Raw genomic sequence first — 26,883 nt, forward strand, 5'->3', positions numbered from 1 at the left:
CCTCCCGGGCTCTGCCACGTCTCCCTGTCTCATGCCGTGAGCTCGATGACAGGGCTGCTGCCCAAGCACAAGGAGGTTGTTGTTAGAAGTGACTGTCCTCTCTGTTCAGACCCCTTGTTTCCTATTTCCAGATATCCCTCTCCCCCTTACACCCGACGTGTTACTTCAGCAGGCAGATTCCCACTTCCCTGTGGGCCCATCTCGCTGGCATGCTCAGGCCTGGGTGCACCTGTCCAACCCCAGCCCACTACCTTCCTTCTACTCATTGACTCATTCATTCATTCATTCATCAAACAAATATTTGCCAAACACTTACTGTGTGCCAGGCCCTGTGCTGGGGATGCAGCAGGGAACAAAACCATGCAAAAAATCCTTGCCCTCATGGAGCTTACTTTCTAGAAAACAGTGACAGATAATAAATACTAAATAAATAAATAAATATAAATCAAGTGGTGACTGTTAGGTTTAGGCCCTGGCTCCTCACCCCACCCCCACCCTTAGGAATTATGCAATAGAGCCACCACCCTTCCCTGCCCTAGGAACCCTGCGGGTCTGCAATAAGCCACTGTCCCCACCCTTAGGAATCCTGAATGTTTAAAATTTTAAACTTTCAAACTTCCAAGTCCCCGCTTTCAAACTGGCCAATGGAAACTTGCCAGCTACCCCCTTTCCCAAAAGTAGCCCCTGAGAAACTGCCACACCTAGACCTGCAGCCTCCCCTTCCCTGGACAAAAAATTTCCCACCAACCATCCTTTATAAGCCCTACTGTCCTTTGGCTCAGGGCTGTCGCCATTTTCTTAGTCTTCAGCCAGCCTGTGCACGGCCGGACAATAAAACTCCTTTTGATTGAGTTTTCATCTCTTCTCTTCTTGACTGAAAAACCTAACAGTGACAAGAAGAAAAATACAGCGAGTTTGGACAAGGTGGTCAGGGAAGACCTCTTTTGAGAGGTGACCCTAGAGCAGAGACGTCAAGGAAAGGAGGGAGGGACCTCCTGGGTATCTGGGGAGGGGACTTCCGGGATGAGGGAAGGCAAGGACAAAGGCCTGGACCCCTTCCTCTCACCAGTGTCTCTTCCTTGACCTCTCTGCCACCCTAACCCACAATGTCTCTCAAGTCCTTTCTCCTCTGCTCACCAAGTCCCCTATTCTACCTGTACAGGGAATCCAGGCTTTCAGGGAAAGAGGACTAGATGGTTTTCAGACCATGCAGGTGCCTCCCCCACCTTCCACCTCCATTAGCACTGCCCTTCCCTCCCAGCCCTGAGCCCAGCTTCTCTCAAGGAATTAGCCTGAAGGCAGGCATTCCAAGCCATTTTCCACTCCTTTCCTGCCAGGCATCGCCAGGGATCAAGGCCGGATTTGGCCCACAAGCTGTGATTTTTCACATCCTTGTCAAACCTGTAATACCCGAATGCCTGAACAAAAGATGTTGGGTTAATTACTATTATTAGCATGAATGACCTCCTACTCTTCAAAGAACTTGAGTGCAACCTGCAGGTGAACACACCTGGAAAACAGCATGGAGGCCTCCCGCTAGCCCATGTGTGCCTCGAGGGTTGTAGTGGCAGCTGGCAGAGCAACCTGGGCAATGGGTCGGGATCGAAATAATCCCAGAGATATTTTCTGCTTGATTTTTCGCTACAACTTCTCTAAAAGACAAAACAAAAACACAGAGGTGGGAGTGAGCTCAGAGATCACCGGGGCCAGCTCTCAGGCGCCACACAGTGAAGGGCCAACCTGCCTGTGCAGGGCAGAAGGTTCTTTGTCCCTGCTGGGTCAGGCTGGCAGTGTTTGCCAGTCTCTGCTCCCAAGCCCTATTCCCCTAGGACCCTCAGCTCCCAAGCCAATGCTGTTCTGAGAGCTTTACCTGTATTTCCTCATTGAATTCTCAACCGACTCGACGGAGCAGGCATTACCAATGAGGAACTAAGGCCTGGATCTAAGGGGCATCCCCAGGCAACACATGGCGAGGCAGGGTTCAAGCCCGACTACTCTCGTGATGACACAGGCCTTGTCTCAGGACTTGCCCGCTAGATGGACACCAGTAATTTACTATTCAATGTGGCAACTGAGGCAGGATAAACATCAGTTGTTATTACAGCAATGTTTGTTATCAGGAGCTCTAGGACAGAGGGAAAGGCCAACTGTGTGAGGTCACACGGGGTCTTCCCGAAGCCTTCTCGGAAGACTGGGTCTTCAAAAATCCACGGGAATTTGCTCCTGGGCCAACATTCCAAGCAAATATCTGGAGACAGTCATGTGCTGGAGTTGGGGGAGGGGCAGGGATATGAACATTGGGGGGAGTGGGGAAATAGCTCCTTCTCTTTCCATCCCTCCTCCCTACTGGTGGAACCAAAGGGTGCCTGGTGAAGCATTTATTTTCCCTCTCTTTGGGCCGTGCAGTGTCTGAGGCCATCAGGTCAACCTTCATCACTGCACAGGTCATTGAGGTGCCTAAAGGTTAAGCCCACGTCAGAGGCATCTCCAGACCTTCTTTCCCCACAGTTCTTAATGTCTGAGTCTCAGCTTCCTTGCTTGAAATGGGGTCAACAGTGTCTGCTCTTCATAGGCTTTAGGGCTGCTGAGGGGTGACTGGCAAGGCTGTATTTGAGAGCCCTTGGAGAGCTGGAGAATAAGGCAAGCCTAGAAGGGAGGATGATGCTGACAAAGTGCCTCCTCATCCCTGGTAGTGGGCTATGTACCGTTCCAGTGTGTCAGCTCCATCCTCAAAATTCAGTCTCCAGAATCCAGTACCCTCATCCCTGCCACAGCTATCACCCTGGTCCAACCACCCCCCTCCCTCTCTCTCCTGAATTACTGGTAATATTCACAGCAGTGCAGCCACAGTGATATTGCCACATGAGGGTCAGATCATAACACTGCTCTGTTTAAAGCCCTGCATGCATGCCCCACTCCATTTCACTTATAGTAAACACCCTACATGAACTGCAACCCCTAATTCCACCTCTCAGCTCATCTCCTGCTTCGCCCCCCTCTCCCTCAGTCTGGCCTCTTTGCTATCTCTCCAACTCACCAAATATGCTCCCGCCCCAGGGCCTTTGCACAGCTGTTCCCTCTGCCTGGAATGCTCTTCCCCCAGGGATGCCTGTATAGCTCTCTCTCACCTTCAAGACTTTGTCAAGTGTCACCTCAGTGAGGCCATCCCTGACTGCACCATTTAAAAGTGTAAGGCCCCCACCCCCTCCTCATTCCTCCCTCCTCTGTTTCTTCAAACAGCCCATTTTTTCCTTCCTTCTTTCTAATTTCCTGCTTTATGTTATTTACTTCCCTGACTGGAATGTAAATTCACCAAAGCAGGGATTTTGTCTGCTTTGTTCCTGCTGTATCCCCAGCACCTAAAACAGTGCCCAGCACATACTGGGTGATCACTGTGTATGTGTGGAATAACTGAAAGAAGAGGGGCTCTAACACCTGTCCGCTTCTCTCAGTGTACAGGTGACTGCATTTTCCTCAGAGGGCGGGGAGGCTGGCGTCTGAGCTGGTGGCAGTCCTTGGGTGGCTCAGTTCATTTCCACTCAACCAACACCTCTGGAGATCCTGGGCAGGTGCTGCACCTGCCCCAGATGGAGGACTCTCTGTCCACCTTGTGCTGAGTGGGGGCTGAGGCTGTCTGAGGCTGTCTGAGGTAGAGGGGAGACTGCTAAGGGGCCACAGGCCAACTCAGGCCCAGTGGGGTCCACCTGTAACCTGAGATGGCGGGAGGGGCACAGGCAGGCCCTTCTGCCATCACCTTCATACAGGGCCCCAGGCCCACTCATCCTGCCTGACCAGTAACCTTCCCCAGGGTCGCTGCCCTTTCTTGGCCCCACTCCTGGAGGTCCGTTCGGCTTCCAGCCTCGTCCTAGCTGCTTCCCGGGCCCCTCCCTCCCTCCCCAGGCCTTGACCCTGCCACCAGCCGGCTCTGGGCCCGGATACCCCGCCGCGGCCCCCTCCCCAGCCCCCGACCTCCCGGCTCGGCCCCGGCCCTGAGCCCCCCTCGCGATCCCTCGCCCTGCCCTAGCCCCCACCGCCCCCGCACCCCCGGACTTTACCCCCCTATTCCTCATGCCTACTCCCGCCCCTGCCCCGGCCCCGGCCCGCGCCTTGGCCCACGCTGCCGCTCCGGCCCTGGCCGGCAGGGGCCGCTCCTCGCGGCGCCCGGGGCCCGCCGCCTCCCCGCCCCTTCCCCAGTCGGCGCTCCCGTTACGCCGCGGAGCCGGGAGCCGGGAGCCCGAGCCCGCGGCGGCGGCGGCGGCGGCGGGAGGCGGCGGCTGGGGCGCCCCGGCGGCGGCGGCGGCGGCGGCGGGGCCTGCGGGCGGGCGGGCGGCGCGGGCCGGGGCCGGGCAGGCCGCGATGGCGACCAAGAAGGCGGGCTCGCGGCTGGAGACGGAGATCGAGCGCTGCCGCTCCGAGTGCCAGTGGGAGCGGATCCCCGAGCTCGTCAAGCAGCTGTCGGCCAAGCTCATAGCCAATGGTACGCGCCGGGCGGGCGGGCGCGGCGGCCTGGGCTGCGGGGGGCGCCGCGGCCTCCGCGGGCGGCCGGGCGGGACCCCCGGGAGCCACCGGCGCCGGGCGCGGGCAGGGGCGCGGCCGGGCCGCGAGGGTGCCGCGGCCCAGGGATGTGCGTGGGGCCAGGGCCCGGGGGAGCCCGGGGTCTCCGGGGTTCACGCGTGGTGGGGGGTCCAGGAGGTGAGGTGTTGTCCCCGAATTCCGGCGTGCAGGGCGGGCTTCCGTGGAGTCAGGGGTGTAGGGGTTCTCAAGGAGCCGGCCGCCAGACCGGGGTCCCAGGGGGTCAGGAGCCGACCTTGGGGTGCCAAGGAGTTTGACACCTCAGGATGTGTGAGTGTACGAGGGGTTTCAGGGTGACTGGGGTGCGCAGAGGGTCACGATGTATGTATGGGGGTCCTGCGAATGAGGGTGTTGAACAGAGGCCCCTAGGAAATACGGTTTGTAAACATATGGTGTTCAAGGGGCCCCAGGTGGGAGCTCAGACTTGGGGCCTGTTTGTGTGGGCTGTGGGAGGCAGGCTGGGCTGTGTGTCCTGGGGTTCAGAGAGTAAGATGTCAACACTGTGACCCAGAGTGATCTGGTTTGTGAATATAGGGAAAATTGAGTCAGGGGAGCCAGGAGGGAGAACATGGTGGGGAGCAGTGGGAATGTGGTTGAAGAACATTGCAATAAGGAGTTGGGTGAGTGAGGGGCTTGGTGCCTAGATAGAGGAGGGGTCTGCGGGAACTGTTATATAGGAGCCTGGTGCCTGGAGTTGGGTCATGACCCAGTTGACTGAATTGGTTCCTCGAATCAAAATTGTACCCGGAATCCCATTCCTGATCAGAGCTCCACGTGGCCTTATTTGTTTTGGAAACAAGTATCGTTAATATTTGCTTGTCTCTTAGTACCTGCCAAAATCGTGAGCTCCAGTGGACTGGCGAGAGGGCAGAGGTTTTGTCTTATTTCATCTCTGACTTCCCGAGGTGGGATGAGCACATGTTGACTGAACAAATGAATGAAAGAATGAGTGAACAGACAACATTGCTCTAAGAAAGGACATTGCATTATTTTCCACCTTCTCACCTTCTCAAACTACCAAGAAATGGAGAGAGATGGCTCTCACGTCCTCTTGAAGAGTGGTTTATGTTTGTGTCTTTTATGGTATCGGTGCCTTGAAATAAGAACTTGCTTTTGTGTACTCTCCACTCTGGTATCTTGCTTTGGGCAGGTGTTTTCTGAGCGAACGCAGATGCCAAGGGTGTGCCAGGGGCATGGAGGAAGCACAGACCCAAGCTGGCTGGCTTGGTGGAAAATGTTGACTCTTCCCAGTTAAGTCAGCGTTTGAGAGAAAGGTGATCAGTCCCCTGGAGCCACAGGCAGCTTGACCTTGCCCTTCTGTAAAGCTCTCCAGCTTGCTCCTTTGCTTCTCCTCTCCTTACCTGCAGCATTTTCTCTGTCCCTTGCCACATCGTGTAGTGTAGACTTTGGGCTTTGGAGTTGGACAGTCCTGGGTTTTTAAGCCACTTCCCATTTGTGTGGACATAGTGATGTCCAGTGCAGGCTGATGTTAGGATTAAATGGGGTTCATATGTGAGCTCCCTGTTTTTCCCCTTCAAAACCCACTTGCTTCCTGCTCTCATTGCTCATTCATTCAAGCAGCATTTGGTGGTCACCCAAACCTCCCTGCCCTCATGTACTTATCCTGCTCTTAGAAGGAGACAGGTGTAGGCAAATATGGCTTCAGACAGTGAGAAGTGATTTAAAGAAAACAAAGGAGGTAATGTGATTGAGAATGACAGGCGGGGAAAGCACCGGGACTCCAGCTACAGTGGCCTCTGGAATGAGAGGGCAGATGGGCTTTTGGTGGGTAAGGGCCCATCTTACTCAGCCTCGCAGCCCCCACAAGGCTCGGCTCTCTTCCGGGGCCTGGGCTCTGTGGTCCAAACCCCAGTTGTTGGTGTTGTGGTGGTGGGGGGCTTGGGGTGTGCAAGGCACCGTGGTGTATGGTCTGTGTGCAAGGTCAGGTTTGGGAGACCCACGGGAAACTGATTTCTGCCCCAGAGACTCCTACTGTGAACAGCCGTTTGATGGCAAAAGTTCACCCAGACCTGAAAAGGTCAAAAGAGTGGTCAGGAAGAATAAAAAAATAAAGCAAAGAAAAAGATGAAACAAACAAACAAAAATTCTTGTAGCCCTCCTTTGGAGTTCAGAGAAGTGTTAGAAGGTGGATCCTTCCCTTCCTTTGGCTGACAGTGGGGTCTCCTCCTGGCCTGGGGTACAGCTCCCTCTTAGACTCTCTCAGATGTGTTAGCTCTTAAGTTCTGGGCAGGTTGGACAAAATCCTGAAGGTAAGGCATTTGCCGCTTTGGATAGGAACAGTAAGTTAGTGTTGTCTTTCCTTACAAACAGTTACCTTGAAGGCAGCCACAGGCTGACGCCCAAGTCCTGATCCCCTGCCTTGCCATTTCCAGCTCTGACCTTGGCCCACCATGTAACCACTCTGAACCTCAGTTTCCTCCTTGTAGAATGGGGATCGAAAGACCAGGCAGGGGTTGTTGAGAATCAAAGGGGCTCGTGTCTACCAGGGCTAGCCATAGAGCCTCACCCCTTGGTAGGTGGCCCTCCCTCCTGCCTGCTATGTGCCAGCAACAATTTAGGCACTGCGGATACACCAGTGAACAAAACAGTCAAAAATCCCTGCCCCATGAAGCCTACTTTCTGGTGGAGAAGGGACAGGGGGACGGAGAAATAACAGCATTGAGTAAAATGTACAGGAGGACAGATGGTAGTAAGTGCCATCAGGAGACTAAACAAGGGAAGGGGGAAAGGGCTTTTGGGATGGGAGGTGGGGGCCCAGGGGTTACTGGTTTAAGTAGGATAGTCGGGGAGTCCTCACTGAGAAGGCAGCATCCGAGTACAGACTGAAGGGGTCTGGGAAGAGTGTTCCAGGGGGGGTCCCCAGGGCAGAGGCCGAGGGGGTGAGGAGGTGGCGGCAGTGGAAGGCCAGGTGGGAGGCGGTGAGGGCAGAGGGGTGGTGGGGCCAGGGCCTCCGGGGCGTCGGAGGCCGTGGCCAGGGCTTTGGCTTTTCTCCGCGTGAGATGGTGGGAGCCACGGGCAGGCCCTGAGCAGAGGACTCACTGGTTCTCTGAGCTCTTCCAGCTCGCAGCCGGCCTCCCCGCTCAGCAACATTAGCTTCTTCTGGGAGGGGAGCGTGGCAGCCCCTCCCTGTTAAGGAGTCTAAATAGTGGACGCTTGCAGAACACGCTACTCCAGCCACCTCCTTTGAGATAAATCGCTTAGATGGTTTTGCCAAGAGGTGGGTAAGGAAGACTAGGGCAAATGCCAAGCTGAAAACAGAACCAAGAAATTTGTCTTCTGCCTCACAACCCTCCATCATTACCATTTTAATCACTCCTTCTCAAAAAACCCAAAATGCTATGTGCCGGGCCCCTGGGGAGTCCCAGCAAGGGAGTGATCAAGTAAATTAAGGGGAGTGGGGGAAAATTAAGGGGAGTGGGGGAAGTCTAGGCAGGCTCTTGCCACCCGAAGTGTGGTCAGCATCATCTGGGAGCCTGGGAGCAAAGCCGACCCCATCCCAGACCTGCGGAATCAGAACCTGCCTTTTAACAAGGGGCGCAGGGCATTTGCAGGTGCTGTGAAGTCTGAGATGCCCCGGCCTGGAGTGGAGGTCACAGTTAAAGATGGACAGCCAGATGTGGGCTTCTTGTTGGCTCACAGGTCAGTCCTGGCCCCTGGGAGGGCTGTCCCAGATGCCCTCTCTTCCCGGAATGTCACCCTGCAGCCTGCCAATGGTAAGGTTTACTGCTGCGTGTGACATGGAGTGGTCTGGCATCTTGGACTTAGATTCTGACTCTACCTGTAACTCGCTGGGTGACCCTGAGCCAGTTCCTTAACTTCTCGGAGCCTGCGTTTCTTTGTCTGTAAAATCAAGTTAATAATACCTACTTCGGGCAACCGTGAGCATTAAATGAGCTGATATGTGTGCATGGGAAACACTGGCTCTCCGTCTCTCCAGCTGCCTCAGTGTAACTCTGGGCAAGGTGGGCCATGTCCTGGATATCAAAAAAGAAAGAGAGTGGAGTCCTAGAAATGACAGACATGAGCTTGTGCCTGGTCAAGACTCCCTGCATATTTCAGTGACAGAAACAGGCATTTTGGAGGCTGCTACCAGCACCAACAGAGAGCCGCTCCCTTTCCCGAGGCACTGTGTCTTCTCTCTTTCCCCAGGCTTGCTCTCCTGGGTGAGGTCAGTTATTGAGCTCACTTAGAACAACTAGGCCCCAAATGGTAGATTCTCCTTTAAGGGATCATGGCCCTTCTGATTAGATCTGATTTCCAGACATTGTAATGACCTCTTATGATGGGTAAGAGATGGTGCCTAAAACAAAGAATATTTCTGGAACCAAGTTTGGTTGCGAAAACCGCCATTAAATGGGAGTGAAGTTCTTGCATTTGCCGGGAGCCGATATCCCTGTGCTGTCTGAAGGAGGGGGCCTACGTGACCTTGTTGCGTCCAGCCCCGTGGCCTCTGGAGCCCCCCTGGAGGCAGGCTGGGCTCCTGCAGCACTTCCGTCTCACTCGTGCCTTTGTAGCCTTCTCAAAGACGGGAAGAGTTAGTGGTGGAGCTAGGGGCCTCCCTGGCCGGAAGGTCTTCTTTGGAAACAAGGCTGAGATTTAACTAAGAATCTCTGCTGCCGTGTGAGAAGGTGGGAGGCTCTGTTGCTTGGGAATGATATGTTTGGACATTTCTGGGGCACAACAGACTCCTGGAAGTCAAACTGCCCTGGGGCAGGATGCCAAGGAGACCTCCGATGACCCTTGACTCCTGGCCTTCCCCGGCTGGCCATCCTGCTTCCAAGCTCCCTGTCCTGCTGTCCTCTGAAGGACACACCTTTGTTTCAGACCATATGTCCTGAGTTTTGGGTTCCAAGGACTCACTCATTCGACACTAATGTACTGATGGCCCAGAACGAGGTAGGCGTTAGGGCTTGTGGTCGCTGTCATTAGGGCAGAAGAACCTTGACTTCCTGTGGCTCCAAGCAGTGGGGTGGGGACTGCTCAGCACTTCCCCTGTTCTCACGTTGGGAGAGAGGATTCCTGACCTTCCTTTGCATGATTCAGCAGACCTTTCCAGCAGGTCTTCCCCTCACCCTCAGGAGCCCCCCTGACCCTTCCTGCTAGTTTGGCTTCCTGGGCCTCTTTCCCACACACCTTGCTTATTGTCTTTCCACCTTTGCTGGAATCCTCTGTGCAAATCAAAAGCTTACCTGCTGAAAAGCCTACCTACTTGTCAAGGTCTGGTTCAAGTTCTTCCTACTGTCCTTCCTTCAAGGAAAGGCTGCCTGTGTCAGAGAGTACAACCATGCAGTGTTAGAACCAGACAGGACCTCAGGGAGCTCATTGTGTAGCCTTTTCAATCCGAGCTGTCAAGGAACCCCTCCGGTGCCTCACTCACTGGAGCAGGTACACTTTTGCTTAAAGTTTCTTAAGGAAATCCCTTGATCTATTCCAGTCTCCTCACCTCCTTATTTTACAGATGACACAGGCCCAGGGAAGGAGGTGTCGTCCTTAAAGCCACTGGCCAGTGAGTGGCAGGGCCAAGCAGAGTGGGTGTGAGTTCTGGCCCTGAGTTCAGTTCCTTGAGTTCAAGTGTGGTTCTGCTGCTTCCCCTTCACCACGAGAGGCCCCAGTTCCCTCATCTATAAAGTGGTGACCCTCCCCCCATCCCCTTTCCTAAACCCTTAGGGCCAGATGTGTGTCAGAATGCAGACTTTTGCAGAACACAATGCGTGTACTGTACATTATGTGACACTCCCAATGGGGTCTGAGGCAGTACCTCATAATCAAACCCGTCAGTATTTCTACATCAAAACATATGAACAGTCATTGCAAAAGGAGCAAATAGTCCACTTAAATAGCATCACATCAGTTCAGTTCAGGTTTTGCTGCCCAATCAAGTAACAACAAAAATCAACTTTTGGTTTTAGGGAGTTCCCGATTTTGGGATTGTGGATAAAGGATTGTGAACCTGTAATGATAGTGCCAAATTTGTAGGGTGGCATAAGAATCAAATGAGAAAAATCCTTTTACCAGCCCAGAGTAAGCCCTCAGCAGGTAGTACCGGTGGTGGTGGTGGTAGGTGTTATCCTGTCTCCCGTTTGGTGCTCTGCCCTCCCCTGCACGGCCTCCCTTGGCGGGTGTCTTGTCTCCTTCCCAAGGTGGTTGGCCTTTAGGGGCTGAGGGCCATAGTTCTACTCCTGTGGCCCCCACATCACGCAGTGAGTCTCATAGCGTGTACTTGCAGGACTGTGTTAAATTGACCCGCAGACTTGCAGGGGCCAAGGCCTCTGAGCAGTTGGAGCAGGCCTAAGGAGTAAGGCCAGGGATTCTCCAGAATGGAAATGAGGGCCAGAGGACAAGTGGTGGCTCCCGTCCCACAAGGACTGGTATTTATCTTTGGGGCTAAGGGGACCAAGTGAGTTGGGGCCAGCCATTCTCCATCCCCTCCCATCTTCCTCCTTCCTGATCTAGCCCCAGTTGTCTTCAGCTGTCAGTTCCTTGTGCTTTGTGGTAGGAGGGTCCCCGCCCCTTGCCTGTGATTGGTTGAGGTAGGAACTTGTGACTTAATTCTGGCCAATGAGGCATCAGGGGCTTCTAGGACCGATTTCCTCATGCTCAAGAGAAACTGTGGTCTCTTCTTTTCCTGGAAATTGTTGTTCGTGTCCAGGAAGCCTGGAGCTGCAGCCTGCTTGGGGTCATGAGAGCCAGGAGGGAGGCTGACCCCCTGAAGCTGGCAGAGCAGGGAGCCAGGAAGAACCTGGGCTCCTGATTACGTCGCTGGGCTGCTGATGGCACTGAGCCTGGAGCAGCCCTCCTCTGGGCTTCCTGTTAACCGAGATAATAAATTCCTTCTTGTTGAAGCCACCCTGAGTTGGATGTTTGGCTATTACTTGCTGCGGAAGGCATTCTAACTAGCATACCTCCTCCTTATCGGAGCAGCCCCTGTGCCCGGCCGCCAGGGCAGCTCTGCAGTGGGCACTTGGGAAGTGGCCTTTGCTCCGGTTTCATGTTGACCTCACGAGGGCGGTTTCCTGCCCCCCCTTGCTGACCTCGTGCTTGGCAGACGCTCGAGGGCTGCAGGCTTTGACTTGTGTGGAAGCCAGCGTTTCCCATCTCTGAAGCCAGGAAGCCATCTCAAAGCAATCCTCGTCAGCCACACAGACAAGAAGGAGCGGCATTTGGCACAGAGCTTAGATAGTGCCATTTCAAACATGCAGGATGGCCTCGAGTCACAGGAAACCTCACGGAGTTCCTACATCCCTGCCACCCTTGGGTTTGCCTGTCTCTGCACATCTAGCGTTGCCGGCGGAGGAGGTGGCAGAGCCATGCATGCCAAGCACACCTTTCTTGGTTCTCCCAGGGGCCAAATGACCCCAGAGTCCCAATCCCCAAGCCTTTGCCCTGTGGGTGACCTTGTGCACAGCATGTGATCCGAAGCCTTTGTTTTCCTGGCTTCACAGGTGTTAAGTCAGTGTCAGTAGGGAGAGGCGTGAACAAGCATTTCTTGGGCTTCTGCCGTGGGCCAGATTTGGGACATGAACATGGAGTCCAATGTAATCCTCCCAAAAACCCTGTGAGGTTGGAGGTTGCAATTCTCATTTAGGGGACGAGTAGATGGGCTTACCCATGCCAAATGAGCATGGCTTCTAGCCCACTTCTGACTTTAGATCCACTGTTCTTTCTACTACACTCATGTTTTTCTAAACTTGGCAGATCAAAGAATCACTGAGACACCATGTTGGAACCCTGATCCTGGGGCCCCTCCACCAGAGATTCTGACAGCAGTCCTGATGGGGCCTGAGGCTCAGCATTCTTGACAAGCTCCCAGGTGATGCAGGTCTGTGGACACACACTGGGTAGCACTGAACCAAGGGGCCCTTGGTGTTATAGAGTCTCAGTCCTCTACCCTGGAGCATCCTCTTGGTCCGGGGGGTGCGGAAATCTGCGTTTTTGAACAGAGCCTCAGATGATTTGTCTGCCCAGACAGGTCTAGAAGCCCCCACCCACCCTCAAGCACAATCATTAGCATTTGTGAGCACCAGCTGTCTGGGGGGCACAGCACTGGGTGCAGAGGGGCTTCAGAAGAAATAGAGGGAGCGGGTCACCAGCCCACAGGAAGCTTCCTGTTCAAGGTGGTCACCCAGCCTCACTGGGCAGCCGAGTCACCTGGGGGCTTGTTGATGATAGCTCAGATTCCCAGGCTCGGCCTGGGCTTCTGATTCCCTAGGTCTTGGTGGGGGTGGGGCTCAGGAGGTGGATTATTAACCAGGCCACAGGATATGGTGGTTCAGGGAGTTCTAGGAACAGACTTTGGACATGATTGTCCAATTTGTGAGAGAGACTGTGACCCTCCAGCCTGAGGAGAACAATGACAGGCACAAGACTACAGAATGCAGCTGGGTTACAGGAGGGCTAAGGGTCAACGGGTTGAGGGGGTGGTGGGTAAAGCCCTCAGAGCCCCAGGAGAAGGGCCTTGGCCAAGGGGGTGGTAGATGAGGCCCACAGAGCCCCAGGGGAAGAGCCTTGGCGGAAGGGGTAGTGGGTAAGGCCTGCAGAGCCCCTGGAGAAGGGCCTTGGCTGAAGGGGTGGTGAGTAAGGTCTGCAGAGCCCCAGGGAAAGGGCCTTGGCTGAGGGGGTGGTGGGTAAGGCCTGCAGAGCCCTGGGGGAAGGGCCTTGGCTAAAGGGGTGGTTTTAGGGTGACTAGCTCGTTGGCCTGTGACTTTCTTGTTTTTAGCATTGTAAGTGCCACGTCTTGGGAACCCCCTCAGTCCTGGGCAAGCTGGGATAGCAGTTCGCCCCATCAGGTGGGTGGGTAGAGGTATTTTAGCAAAGCTGAGGTGGGGGAAAGGGAGACAGGAGAGAGCTTCGGGTTTTGCCCCTTCATATTCGGTTCCAGTCTGGGTTCTGCCACTTGCTGCTTGCTGGCTTTGGGGGAGTTACTGAGCTTCTCTGAGCCTTGCTCCTTATCTGCTAGGCTGTTTTCAGGAGTAAATGAGATAATGCAGTTTCTAGAACCAGCATCATCTGAAAGCAGCCTAACATGTTTGGAAGGAGGCGAGAAAGGTCCGGATACTTTGTTCTTTGCAGGGCGTAGAAGGAGCTGGCAGGAAGATAACAATAATAGCAACGATGGCTAATGCAACGAGCTGTCCAGTGGGGTGTTTCCTGTTGGGCTGAATCGTGGTTAAGGCCCAAGGCCGAAGACAAACGTGTCAGTTAGCTAAGTTTCCCACATTCAGAGTTCTGAGAGCTGCAAACTCTGGGGTGGGCTTTCTCATCCATGATGCCAGGTGAGGGATTCTAGGCGCATTGTGAGATGGAGGTGCTGGCTTCTCATTCTGCAGCTGGATGTGCCAATCCTCAGAGCCTGCAGGCCCCCTAGCACCCCATTAGAGCAGAACAAAGGAGTAAGAGAGTGTTTGGGGAGCCCCAGAAAATGGTCCATTGGTCTTTTCATTCTGCCTTCCCCTCCATGGAGAAGAAGGGGTGACATTGACATGTGAGCCCTGGAATTTTAATTTCGGAACATCTGGAAGCCTGTTGGAACAGCCCATGCCAGCAGGGCCTAAAAGGGGGCCATGGTCTGGTGCCCTCCCCCACCCCATCCCAGCTCCTTTAGGACTTGGAAGGAAGAAAGAGGCCCCCAGTGAGGGACAGAGAGGTGAGTGGAAGGCAGCAATGGCACATTTGGTCCAGAGAAGGGTCCAGGGGCAGGGCTGCAGGGAGACAGAGCTGATCTCCGAGGAGGGGGTCTGCAGTGAGGAAGAGGGTCCGGGAAGCTGGACACCACTGGGGAAAACTGCATGCCACCTCCTCCCTCCGCAACTGTGTCCCAGTGTCAGCCACAAGCTGTGTGCAACCAGAACAGTCCGGGGCGCGGGGAGGAGCTTTGGGGAGAGAGGCCTGTCTCAGGACCAGGCCTCTCTCCGAGGGGGCAACACGCTCTGAATGAAGCTGGAGAGCAAAGTTCTTAAGAATGAACGGCTCAGAATGAGATCATTCTAGTAACCAAAAAATGACTGAAAATTAAAGAATTGGGCCACAGTCTTGGGCAGGGACTCTCTACCCAGAGGCAGGGAGGGATTTAATATTGAGTGATTGGCAGGGGGACTGTCCTTGCACACAGTAAAACCATTTCATGCTTAAAACTAAATGAAGTCTGACTCCTCTAACTGGGGACACTAAGATTTGTTGAGTTTTTACTGTGGGCAGTGTGCCTTATTTTATTTAAAAAACCCTCACAGCAACCTTACGAGTGAGGGGCTATTTTAAAACCCCATTTTCCAGAAGAGGAGATGAAGGCCCAGAGAGGTTAAGTAACTTGCCTGGGGTCACAGAGCTAGTAAAAGCGGAACTAGGGCTTCAGCCCAGCCCTGACAGCCTCACAGCCTCCCCCTCCATTTGCTCATCCAGCATTTTCGTGAGCCCGGGCCAGCAGGTGTGTAATGGGGATTCAAGATGGATGCATCCTTTAGACTGGCAGCCTCCCGAGGTCAGGGCTTTTCTGCCTGTTTTGTTCGTTGCTGTATCCCAAGCACCTGTAACAGTACCTGGCACACAGGAGGTACTCAGTCATGAATTACTAAAGGAATGACTTGGCCTCTGCCCTTGACGCATTTACTGGGGTCCATTTATTTACTTTTCGGACCCCTGAAGAACACCTGTGTGCCGGCCACTGCCCGAGGACCTGGCAGGGAGCCACCAACCCCTCCTTACGCCCAAGCACACTGAGACTTAGCGTGCATGTGGTCGGGGAGGGAGCATGGAGGGATGACGGGCAGTGGAGGCCCGGGGGAGGGAGTGTCCTCCTGAGACGAGGCCCCTATCTAAAGTTCCTGGTGTTGTCCCTAGGGTGACCATGTGTGGCCCCGCCTGCCTGGGGCTCTGGGTTCGTCAGGGCTGACTCAGAGCACTGGGCTTTCCCTCCCTGCATCTCTTGTGAAACTGCAGGGTGGGCACTTGCTGAGTGGCCCTTTCGGGAAGGGATGCTGGGTCCCTTCTGTGGCCTCTCCTGCTCTCTCCTCTCTTCTCGTGTATGGACTGCCGCTGGCCCTCTCTGGCCCTTGCAGGTTCTCAGTCATTGAGCCTAATGAGAAGCAGAGTTTTTCCCTCAAGTTAGGAAGCCTTAGAGTAGTGTCTGGTCGATGAGGTGACACTGCTGGGAGTGCCAAGCCCAGGGACCTGCAGTAAGGACCAGTGTCCCTTCCCTGGCCCACCCGGCCGGGGCTGTTGGCCCTGCAGTGAGTCTGGGGCCTGGGTGCCTGGGAATGTGCATCTCTTGGGCCCTTTGCAGCCAGCCCCACCCGCGTGCTGGCCCCCTCCCTGTCCCTGCCCGACTGCACACACTAAAGTGTGTTGGTCTCCTCCCTGCCCCCCACTGCCTGGAGTCTTACTGGAGAAACCCTACCCGTTCCTCCAGCCCAGCTCAGATCTCGCCTGCTCTGACACCCTCTGTGTGTCCGTGGAGGTCTCCACACCCCCATGGCAAGACTTGGTGGTACCTGTCTCCCAACAGACTATGCTCCTTGAGGGCAGGGCTGGATTGGGGCACTAAATCTTCAAGAGATGTCTCTTGACCCTGTCTGTGCGTGTTTGTTTAACTTGTCTGTGTGGAGCTGGCTTCCTGAAAGATCTATTTCCAAGCCTTCTGGGCTGGCCTGATAACATCCCTTCCCTGTTAGAGTCACTTCCTGCCCTGCTTCTGGGGACGGGTCAAACCAACTGTAAGGGTCAAGCCAATGACTTTCAAATGGCTTCTTCTTTTCTTAGGGTAGTTTTCTCTAGGGGAAATGTGTGTGTGCATGTGAGTGTGTGCATACGTGTGTGTGTTTTAAACCAGTGTACTTGTCTGTTCTGCCAGTGCAGTAGAAGTGTTGTTTTCTGTGTCCACATTTTAGTCTCCCTGCATTTTACTCTCCCATCTTGGCCTTCTGCACTTTGTGTGGATGTGGGGACGGGGCTTTGGCATGAAGCCTGGACTCCAGTTACCAAGATTTTTCCAGAATATTTTTTCTGGCAACTCCTTTTGGGCTCCTTAATATTTGACTTTTGCCTTCTTTGCCTTTCAGTCAAGAGTTCCAAATACCCAGGCCCTCTGAACAGGCTCACAATTTAAACAAAGATAGTGAGGACCATTGGGGACACTGAGATAGAAATGGGAAGGCTTGGATTTCAGTCAACAATCACGTCCCAACCAGGTGCCAGGCACTCTTGGGGGAGCTAGGTCTCCCAAGCCCATGAGGGGAGACAGGTTTAGTGATTGGTTCATGCCACAAGTAATTTATTGAGCATCTACTATGTGCCAAGTACTGGGGTTATAGCATGAGTGGGAGACATCAAGAAGAAGGTAAGAGCTCAGGTGATAAGTTACAAGGATTTTGCCTTTACCTTTGGTTGAGAGGGGAGCCATTGGAGGGCTTTGAGGGGAGGGGTGACGTGATGTGACTTGCATTTTAAAACAGCCATGGGAACAGCTGATCTCTATTTTCTGGTAAATGTGTGTGCCGTTTCTCTTCTCGACAATATCCTTACCCTGGTTAAACCCAGCTATCTGCCCACTCCGTGCCTGCCCCTGTGCAGCCACCTGCTGCTGGAGCCAGGCCTCAGCCTTGATGGCCACTTGCCATTGAGGACCAGGATCCCCAGGGGCATGACAGCTCTTCTCCAGGATGGTTGCATGTCCACTTTCCAAAAGTTCTATTTCACCCGCTCTTCTCTCTTCTCAGATGTTTTACATCCTCCAAACACCACCCTCTCACTCCTGGCTCATACTTTCATGAGAAAATAAAAGCAGTTAGGAATGCCCCTTGTTTCCTCCCACCAAGTGTGCCAGCCTTCCCTCTTGTCCCTGGGCTAGGAGGCTCAGGTCCTTTCAAAGGCCAACAGCCCCTGGGCCTTTGATCAGAATCCCTCCTGCTCTCACCTTCTCAGCCCTTCACTATTAGGGTCCTCTCTTCTCTCTCCTGTGTCAGTGCTCGCTCTCTTTCTCCTGGATCATTCTCTGCAGCAAAGATGCCCTAGAATTTCCTATTAAATACAAACTTTCCTTCCTTAACTTCATGTTGCCATCTAGTTACTGCCCCGTCTCTCTGTTTCTTTCTTATCAAATACTCTTCAAAGAATTGTGTGTCTCCTCTGCTCACCCTAGTTGGGCCTGAGTCCTGTTCATTTCACCACAACTGCTTGCCTCAAGGTCAGCCTCTGATGTCGTCTCTGTGCTGCCAAAGCTAATGGTAACATCAGTTCTTATCTGACTTGATGTTCCAGCGGCTTTTAACCCACTTGACCACTCCCTCCTTCTGGAAACACTCCCTCATCTCAGTTTCTGGAACAGACACAGTCCTGGTTTTTCTTCCCTGGTCCTTCCCACTCAGTGTCCTCGAGCTCAGATCCAGACCTCCATCCACCAACCTGATATCTCTTGTTGGATGTAGAATGCCATCTCACGGTTTACTTGGCCAAAACAGAACTCTTGATTTTTTCCCTCCTGGTCTTGGCTTCAATAAATGGTAAAGTGGTGCCATCATCCACTCCATCGTGCAATCTAAAATCTAGGACTTGTTTTTAATTCCTCTCTCTTCCTTATCCTTCATATATTAGTTTCCTGTTGCTGCTGAACAGATTATCACAAGTTTGCTGGCTTAAAATAATGCACATTTATTCTCTTACAGTTCTGGAAGTCAGAAGTCAGAAATGAGTCTCACCAGGCCAAAATCAGAGTGTGAGGGGGCTGGTTCCTTCTGGAGACTGTAGGGAAGAATCTGTTTCCTTGTGTTTTCCAGCTTCTGTAGGCTGCTTACATTCCTTGTGAGCTCTGCCTTCCACCTTCAAAGCCAGCAGTGTAGCATCCTCTGATCTCCCTGACTATGACCCCTGTTTCTGTCCTCATGTCCTCTATTCTGACTCCGACCTTCCTACCTCCTTATAAAGACCCGTTGGAGCCCCGGGATGATTCAGGCTAATCTCCCATCTCAGGATCCTTAACTTAATCACATCTGCAAAGTCCCTTTTGCCATGTCAGGTGACATATTCACAAGTTCCAGGGATTAGGACATGGAACATATTTGGGGGGCCTTTGTGCTGTCTACCACACCTCAGATCCGATCCATGAGTAAGTGTTGTTCATTTCACCTCCAAAATATGTCCTGACTCAGTGTCTCTCTCCCTTTCTGCACCATATCTCACCTTCTTGCCCCCTTTCCCAGTCGCCACCACCTCTCGCCTGCCTGCTACACTAACTTTCTGTTTCTATGTTCATCTCTCTGCCCCCTAGTTCATCTCCACACAGCAGAGGGATCTTATAAAAACCTAAATGGGATGATTTTATCCCCCTGCTTAAAACTCCCCAAAGAGTTCCAGTTCCACTTAGAATGAATGCCAAACTCCTCCACGGCCTACGGAAATGTTTGCAGTCCGCCCTTACCCACCTCTCTTACCCAGCCCCTACGCACACCTGTCCTGTCCCCCTGCTCCAGCTGCAGTGGCCTTCTCACTATTCCCTGGACCCACTAGCCATGCTACACCCCAGGGCTTGACATGAGCCGTTTCCTCTAAGGACCTTCCATGGCTGACTTCGTCTTGTCATTCACATCTTTGACGTTCCTCTCCGTGGAGGGACCTTCCCTGATCTGAGCCCCCAGTCTCAAGTAGCCACCCAGTCACTGGCTGTCACACCACCCTCTTTTAGTTCTCTGCACATCTCCTACCACTAGCTGGCCTTTCCCCAGTTTAACTCTTTGTCTTCCCTGTCTAGAATATAAGCTTTGGGAGGGCAGAAACCTTGTGCCCAGGGAATGCTGGTTGATGAGTGGCTGTGCAAAGTGCTGCAGGGGCCGCGACCAGCTCAGGCTGAGGGAGCTGGGGAAAGATTCTCAGAGGTGACCCTGAGACATGTCTTAAATGCTGCCTGGGATTTGGGCAGGAGACGGGAGGGAGGTACATCATGTCCAGGCATGCTCAGGTGCACACATTGCCATGGCCTCGGAAGGAGGCCGAGGGCCTGGAGTGTGTGTGTGTGTGAGATGCTGGCAGCCGTGGAGGAGCTGGAGCTGGGCTCTCAGGAGTAACCACAGACTTCAGACTCCTTCGCTTGGTTCTGAGATGATGGGCTAGGCCCCAGAACTCCTCTGGGGGGCCAGACCAGCTGCTCTAAATTCAGAGCGTGGATTAACAAGGTCACCTTTTTCCTTTTAAACTGAATGGGTTAATGTCTTATGTAGGTGATGAATGTCGATATGTGGTAATAAAATTCAAACAGTACAAAAGGGCATATAGTGAAAAGAAACCTCCTTCCTACATCATGTCTGTGCCCCCTTGCTCCCTTCCAAAGGACCAATCACCCTCAGGTTTGTGGGATTCCTTTCAGAAATACTCTGTAACTTTATAAGAAAGTATATATATATAGTTGTTTTCATTTTTGTTTTACACAATAGTGACATAGTATATACCCCGTTTTGTGTCTTGGTTTTTCCACCTTTGCGCTTGGAGATTGTTAGCTACTGCAGTGTAGACCATCCCATACTGAGTGCCTTGAAACAGCCACCTTGTATTTTCTCTCGTGATCTGCGCTCGTCAGGGCTCCTTGGGCTTCCGTGGTCAGCTGCGGGTCAGCTTGGTCTCTGCTCTTCTTGCCTGGGTTCTCCCACCCGTCTGGGAGTTGGGCCAGGACCGCTGGGCTCTGCTCTGTGCGGCCCCCTGTCCTCCAGCAGGTTCTCGGTGGCTGAGCGTGCTCTCCTGGCGGTCATGGTCGCAGAGGAGCAGGAGGGAAGCGGGAGTAAGCAGTTTCCAGGCCTGTGCTCCTGTCACTCTGGCTGTCCTCTTGGTCAGAGCGAGTCCCGTGGCCGAGCCCAGTTGGTGCCTGAGGGCCCATGAAGACACAGGGCCCATGAAGACACAGGGCCCCGGAGCTGTGATTGGGTCAGTTTCGTTTCTTTAGTGGATGCCCTGTGCCCCATGCTGTGGGGAGCCCCATAATTCATTCCACCGTCTTCCTTCGAGGACCCTGGAGGTTGTTTTCTGTCCTTTGCCATTCCCAGCAGGACTGTATGTAATAAACATCCCTCTGTGTCCATCTTTGTGCTCCAGAGTGAATGTACCTTCAGGATAAGTTCCTAAAATTGGAAATCCTGGGTCGGGCGGCACAGGTGTGTACCTTGCTTTACAGATATTGCTAATTTCCCTCTGTGGGCACACACACCAACCTGCATTCCCACCACCATACAATAGTGTCCATTTTCCTGTCAACACTCTTTGGGGGGGTGGGGGTGTCACAGGTGCTGCGGATATTGTTACCTGGGCCTTACAAGAAGCCAAATAAACAAAAGGGTGAAATCCACCGAGGTAAAGCTGAGACGCAAGAAATAGAACCTGGCTGTCTCTGCCCTGCAACAAAGGGGATGCTGCAGAACCAGTTCCCACTTGAACAGGGGTTTGTTTTTCCCTCTTGGATCAGCCCAGGGCAGGAATGGTTTGAATAGCCCTAAATGCTTCTCTATGGACAGATAAACTGGGTTGTTGAGATTTTTTTTGTGTTGATATCAAGTACTCCCTGGAATAGAGTAGAAACCCTAAGTTTTTTCTTTTCCATGTGATCAAATCCCTGCACGTCAGCTGCTTATCCTGCAAGGGAGATGACTGTTAGGAGGGGCCTTCCCCTCAGGTGGCAAAGGCCATAGCTCCTCTTTCCCTGCGGCATCAGGGAGGCCGAGCGTCCCCTGGGCATTGAGCTGTGCTAGCCACGGAGCTTATGGGCTGTCATTTTAGAGGTGAACCAGGGGACCAGGGACCCCCAGCCGGGGGCCTGCTCCCCACACTCCTCAGTGAGGGCTCTCCTGGTGTCTCTGTTCAGCCTCAGGCTTCCTCTCCATATAACTCTGGGGAGCAGGTTCCTGCAGCCTCACTTAAACCCTGAAAAAATGCTGTGGGAAAGGTGAAACCAGACCCAGGCATCCCTGAGCCCTGTCTGGAGCTGCTCAGTCACCCGAGACCCCTCGCAGGGGGAGCAGGAAGGGGACCTGGCAACTGGCTGTCCAGCCCCTGCAGCAGAGGATCAAGTGGCTTGGTTGGGAGGGAGGCTGGGCCCCTTCTCTGGTTGCCAGGTGAGCAGATGGTTTGAACCTGGCGCGTGGGGAGACGGTGTAGGGAGACTGCCAGGGTTTACTTCCCAGCACCAGGGTAACCCAGCTCTGTGACCTTCGGCATGTTACCTCACCTCCCGTGCCTGGTTCGCTGTCTGTAAGAGGGAGATAAGAATAGTATCAACGTCCTAGTGTTTTTTTTGAGGACTAACAGGATTTTGTAAACTGCTTAGTACATGGCATGGCACCTAGTAAGAGGTCATTATGGCCTGGCTATTACTGAATATTGCATGACAGTCATACCTTTCTTTAGATTGCAAGACTTTTGAGCACAGGGATGTATGTCATAGTACTTTCTGGCCCCACAAGAGGCAACATAAACATTCTGGGAAATAGTAAGTCCTAAATTAACGAAAATAACAGTCATGGTAGCTAATATTTATTCAGTACCTGCTTTGTACTATGTGCCTAACATGTCTCATCTATAATTCCTGCAGTAGTCAGGTGAAGACACGTAAGTCTCAGAGAGGCTAAGTAACTAGTCCAGTGCCACACAGCTAATAAGCGAGGGAGCTGGGATTCCAGCCCAGGACTGCCTGAAGCCAAAGCTCTTTCCTCCACATTGTACTGCCTGGGTGTCTCCATTCTGGAAACCCAAGTGCCCCACCCTAGTTTGCAGTCTTGCCACTCCACCTGTAGCTGTGGGACCCCCACCTGCGTTCTACTCTGGGCCTAGTGAGTGTGAGCTGGCAAGTGGGGAAACTCAGGTTTAAGTCTTTCATGACCTGGAATTCTGATGTTAGTTGCCTGGCACACAGTAGAGGCCTCAAGAACCCTTGCACCCCCACCCCCTTCCTTCCCACAAGTCGCACGGACTCAGTGTTCTCCAGCCATCTTGTATGCTTTCGGGACTGCCTGGCAAGAAACTCCCTCAGCTTTACCCTTCCTTCTGTCCTAGCACTTCATGGTTCAGCTCTGACAAACTACTAGTAGTTCTCCAAATAACTAGGCTGTGTCATGCCTTTGCATATTCTGTTCCTTCTGCTTGAAATGCCTTTCCCGATATTTTTCCACCTTTCATATGTGCACCTGTCTCATTCTTGGTGAAGACTTTGTCTCCTTCTCCTGCTCCCAACATCTTCATTGGAGCCCACACCATGTTGTCTGGTCTTGAAAGACTGGGACCTCCATTTCGGAAGGGACTGTGTTTCTTAATGCTGAGGCAAACCTCTTTTTCTCAGTTGAATACTTCCCAGCTCCCACCCCAAATTTTTCCTGATAGAGCTGGGCTCCTGCCACATCTTGGCATCAAGACTCTGATACATTCCCCCAGTGTCAGGAAGTCAGATAAACACAAAGGACATGTGTCCTACCTAGCAATTAGGGTGACAGTTTTGCAGCGTTTCTTTAACTGTGAGACCCTTTGTTTAAATAAAAAATGTTTGCAGGCCTAGGATGTTAAACCAATGAACTAGGAAAGGTGAAGGGTCTGGGGGTTCTACAGAAGGCCTCAGTTGAGTTCTGTAGAATTCTGTTTGGAAACCAGTGAACTTGGGGATGAGTATTGGTAAGGTATTGTTAGACAGTGGTTCTCAATCCAAAGCCCATATCTTGTTTGGAAAATCTAGTTAGGATACCAGTTTGGCTGTTGTCCAAAAGTTAGAATGACAGTGACTTCAGCAAGAATAAGATAGACATTTTCTCTCTCTTTCTTTCTCTCTCATGTAATAATTGACCATAAGCAGTTGAAAGCTCAGTGGCAGTTCTGGGTTTGGGGACCAAGTCTTCTTGTGTCTTCTTGCTCGATCATCCTCAGTAGACAGCTTCCTCCCTGTGGTCTGAGATGGATGTGCCATTTTCCATCAGCAGAGCCATATTACAGCCCATGGGAACTGGAGGGCAAGCCCGTTTCCTCTAAGGGTGTGTCCAAGAAGCTGTACGTAACACTTCCACTCTCATCCCTTGTCCATGGCAATATCTAGCCGCAGGGGAGCCTGGAAGTGTAGTCTTTGGCTGGGCCATGTGCTCCAGTCAAACGTGGGGGTTCTAATTAAAGGAAGAAGGGAAGAATATATATTCGGGGACAACTAGCAGACTTGACCACAGGTAGTAACAGGCCTTACTTAACCCGTGGGATGCAGGTCAAAGGCCTCAGCCTGTCAACAAATTAATTCATCATTTGCTGAGCACTGACTCTGTACCAGACATGGTACTCAGGCCTGGGATTCAAAAGTAAATAACACATAGGCTCTTCCTTCAAGCCTTTTCCCAATAGTCTAGACATGCAGACACCTAGATGCTGGGGTGCTCAAGGCTCCTGGGGCAGCACAAGGGGGAGAGGTCAGTGGCACTAGAAAGATGAGTAGGTGTTCACCAGGAATGTGGTCTCAGTGGAGGGGATGGTGCAAAGGCTTAGAGGAGTGAGCTGGGCTGGCGCACATGGAGAAGGGGCCAGGACCTGTTTTCCAGGCCAAGGGATGTGGACCTCATGCTGTGAGTGATGGGGGGATGGGGGATGTGGACCTCATGCTGTGGGTGATGGGGCTGAGGGATGTGGACCTTATGCTGTGGGTGATGGGAGCTGAGGGTGCAGCCCTCATGCTGTGGGTGATGGGGGGATGGGGGATGTGGACCTCATGCTGTGGGTGATGGGGGGATGGGGGATGTGGACCTCATGCTGTGGGTGATGGGGGCCAGGGGATGTGGACCTCATGCTGTGGGTGATGGGGGCCGGGGGATATGACCCTCATGCTGTGGTGATGGGGGGCTGGGGGATGTGGATCTCATGCTGTGTGTGATGGGGGGCCGGGGGATGTGGACCTCATGCTGTGGGTGATGGGGGACCGGGGGATGTGGACCTCATGCTGTGGGTGATGGGGCTGAGGGATGTAGACCTCATGCTGTGGGTGATGGGGCTGAGGGATGTGGACCTTATGCTGTGGGTGATGGGAGCCGGGGGATGTGGACCTCATGCTGTGGGTGATGGGGGACCGGGGGATGTGGATCTCATGCTGTGGGTGATGGGGGCCGGGGGATGTGGATCTCATGCTGTGGGTGATAGGGGCTGGGGGATGTGGACCTCATGCTGTGGGTGATGGGGGACCGGGGGATGTGGACCTCATGCTGTGGGTGATGGGGGACCGGGGGATGTGGACCTCATGCTGTGGGTGATGGGGGCTGGGGGATGTGGACCTCATGCTGTGGGTGATGGGGCTGAGGGATGTGGACCTCATGCTGTGGGTGATGGGGGACCGGGGGATGTGGATCTCATGCTGTGGGTGATGGGGGCCAAGGGATGTGGATCTCAAGCTGTGGGTGATGGGGGCTGGGGGATGTGGACCTCATTCTGTGGGTGATGGGGGACCGGGGGATGTGGACTTCATGCTGTGGGTGATGGGGGGCCGGGGGATGTGGACCTCATGCTGTGGGTGATGGGGCTGAGGGATGTGGACCTCATGCTGTGGGTGATGGGGTCTGGGGGATGTGGACCTCATGTTGTGGGTGATGGCAGCTGAGGGTGCGGACCTCATGCTGTGGGTGTTGGGCTGAGGGTGTGGCCCTCATTCTGTGGGTGATACAGGCCGGGAGATGTGGACATCATGCTGTGGGTGATGGGGCTGACTGTGTAGCCCTCATGCTGTGGGTGATGGGAGCTGAGCTGTGGGGAACTATCACCTCCACAGTCTGGTCCCAGCTCCATTCTCCCGACCCACGCCCTGTTGTCCTGCTGCTTTGTTCGATGCACTTTTGCCTTTGCACCTTTCTTTCCTTTGGTTATGCTGTTCCCTCTGCCTGGTCTGCCCTTCCCGCTGTTGTTGGCCAGCCCAGGTCCTCCTCACCCTGTATGGCCCAGGTTAGAGAGGTGGCTGCTCCAGGCCACAGCATTTCCCCTCCCAGAACTTGTACGGGACTCATCAGTGCTAGTCCACAGTCTTGCACATGTGCTGCTGTTCCCATTTTGTATTTGGGCGGATTGATGCCTGGAGAGGGTAAGTGATGTGCCTCTGGCCTCACAGCTAGAAAAGGGGAAGGGGTAGCAGGGATCCCAGTCTGCCACTCTCTACCCTCTGGCCTGGGCATTCCACTCAGGGCAGCTGTTTTTAGATGTGGGGCCAGAGGGTCCTGTAGCAGGGAGGTGACCTGGAAGGGCCTAGAATAATGGGAGAGAGATATCCTCGGCTCAGGCATGGAGAGGGACTGTCCTAGAATTGTCCCTCAAAATGCTGAGGTTAAGTCATTTGACCAAAGAACACAGTGGTGAACTGGGTTTTAAATGTAAGACTATGAATCCCATGTTCTATTTTATTTTATTTTTTGGAAATGTAAAATATACAGGAAAGAAGTTCAGCTTATAGTAATCTTTATCTGAACACTTAGAAATAACCGCAATTAACATCCCAACATAGGTACTTCCAGTTTTTAAAGAAAAGTTACAATTTTTTTCCTAAAAGTAATATTACCAAATGGTTCTGCTCATTTTAAATGATTCAAACTACAAAGATGAAAATTTAAAATGATCCCAAATCCTATCATCCAGAAATTCCTGTTGTTTATATTAAGTTATAAACATTCTAGATGCTTCTCTAGGGATACAGATAAAAGATAAATAGTTAGACCTACTTCTATGAGCAACAATTGTATTCCTGTCCATAGGCTAGTTGTTAGCCACTTGTTGCTATTGGCTAATTGAAATATGGCAGGTTCAAATTGAGATGTGCTGTAGTGTAAAAGACACTCTGTTTTTGGAAAACTTAGTATGAAAAAAGTATGTACAATATCTCACTAATAGTTTTTAATATTGATTAATGTTGAAATCATATTTTAGATATAATTGAGTAAATTAAATATATTATTAAAATTAATTCCATAGTTTCTTTTTTTATGTGGCCACTAGAAACTTTTACATTACGTATGCAGCTTGCATATATTTCTATTGGACAGCAGTGCTCTATTTAAAAAATAAAATACTAATAAGTACTAATGGGGGAAAAGAAACTAAAGTGAATCCGATTAGTTGCGCTCCAAATAAATACTTCTTTTTTTTAAAAATATGTTCCACTGAGATACATTCACATCCCCCACAGTCATCCACAGTGCACAATCAACTATCCACAGCACCATCACACAACTCTGCACCTGTCACCGGAATCAACCCCCGAGCATTTTTCCCAATCAAATAAATAAAAATAAATGCAAAAAAGAACACCCAAAACATTCCACCGTCCCCCATCCC

General features: G+C 52.6%; 1 protein-coding gene across 2 annotated transcripts in view; it reads left to right on the plus strand.

The window, feature by feature from the left end:
- The first annotated feature begins 4,336 nt into the window (after nucleotides 1-4,336).
- TTC7B (tetratricopeptide repeat domain 7B) overlaps nucleotides 4,337-26,883 on the plus strand; it is a 294,097-nt gene continuing 271,550 nt past the window's right edge. For both annotated transcript variants that reach the window (XM_037832063.1, XM_037832064.1), the window contains exon 1: nucleotides 4,337-4,477. In XM_037832063.1, coding sequence (XP_037687991.1) covers nucleotides 4,357-4,477 — 121 coding nt within the window. In that variant the 5' untranslated portion in view covers nucleotides 4,337-4,356. The remainder of the gene's footprint in view (nucleotides 4,478-26,883) is intronic.

Source organism: Choloepus didactylus, chromosome 4 (assembly GCF_015220235.1).
Source record: "Choloepus didactylus isolate mChoDid1 chromosome 4, mChoDid1.pri, whole genome shotgun sequence".
NCBI classification, from domain to species: Eukaryota; Metazoa; Chordata; class Mammalia; order Pilosa; family Megalonychidae; genus Choloepus; species Choloepus didactylus.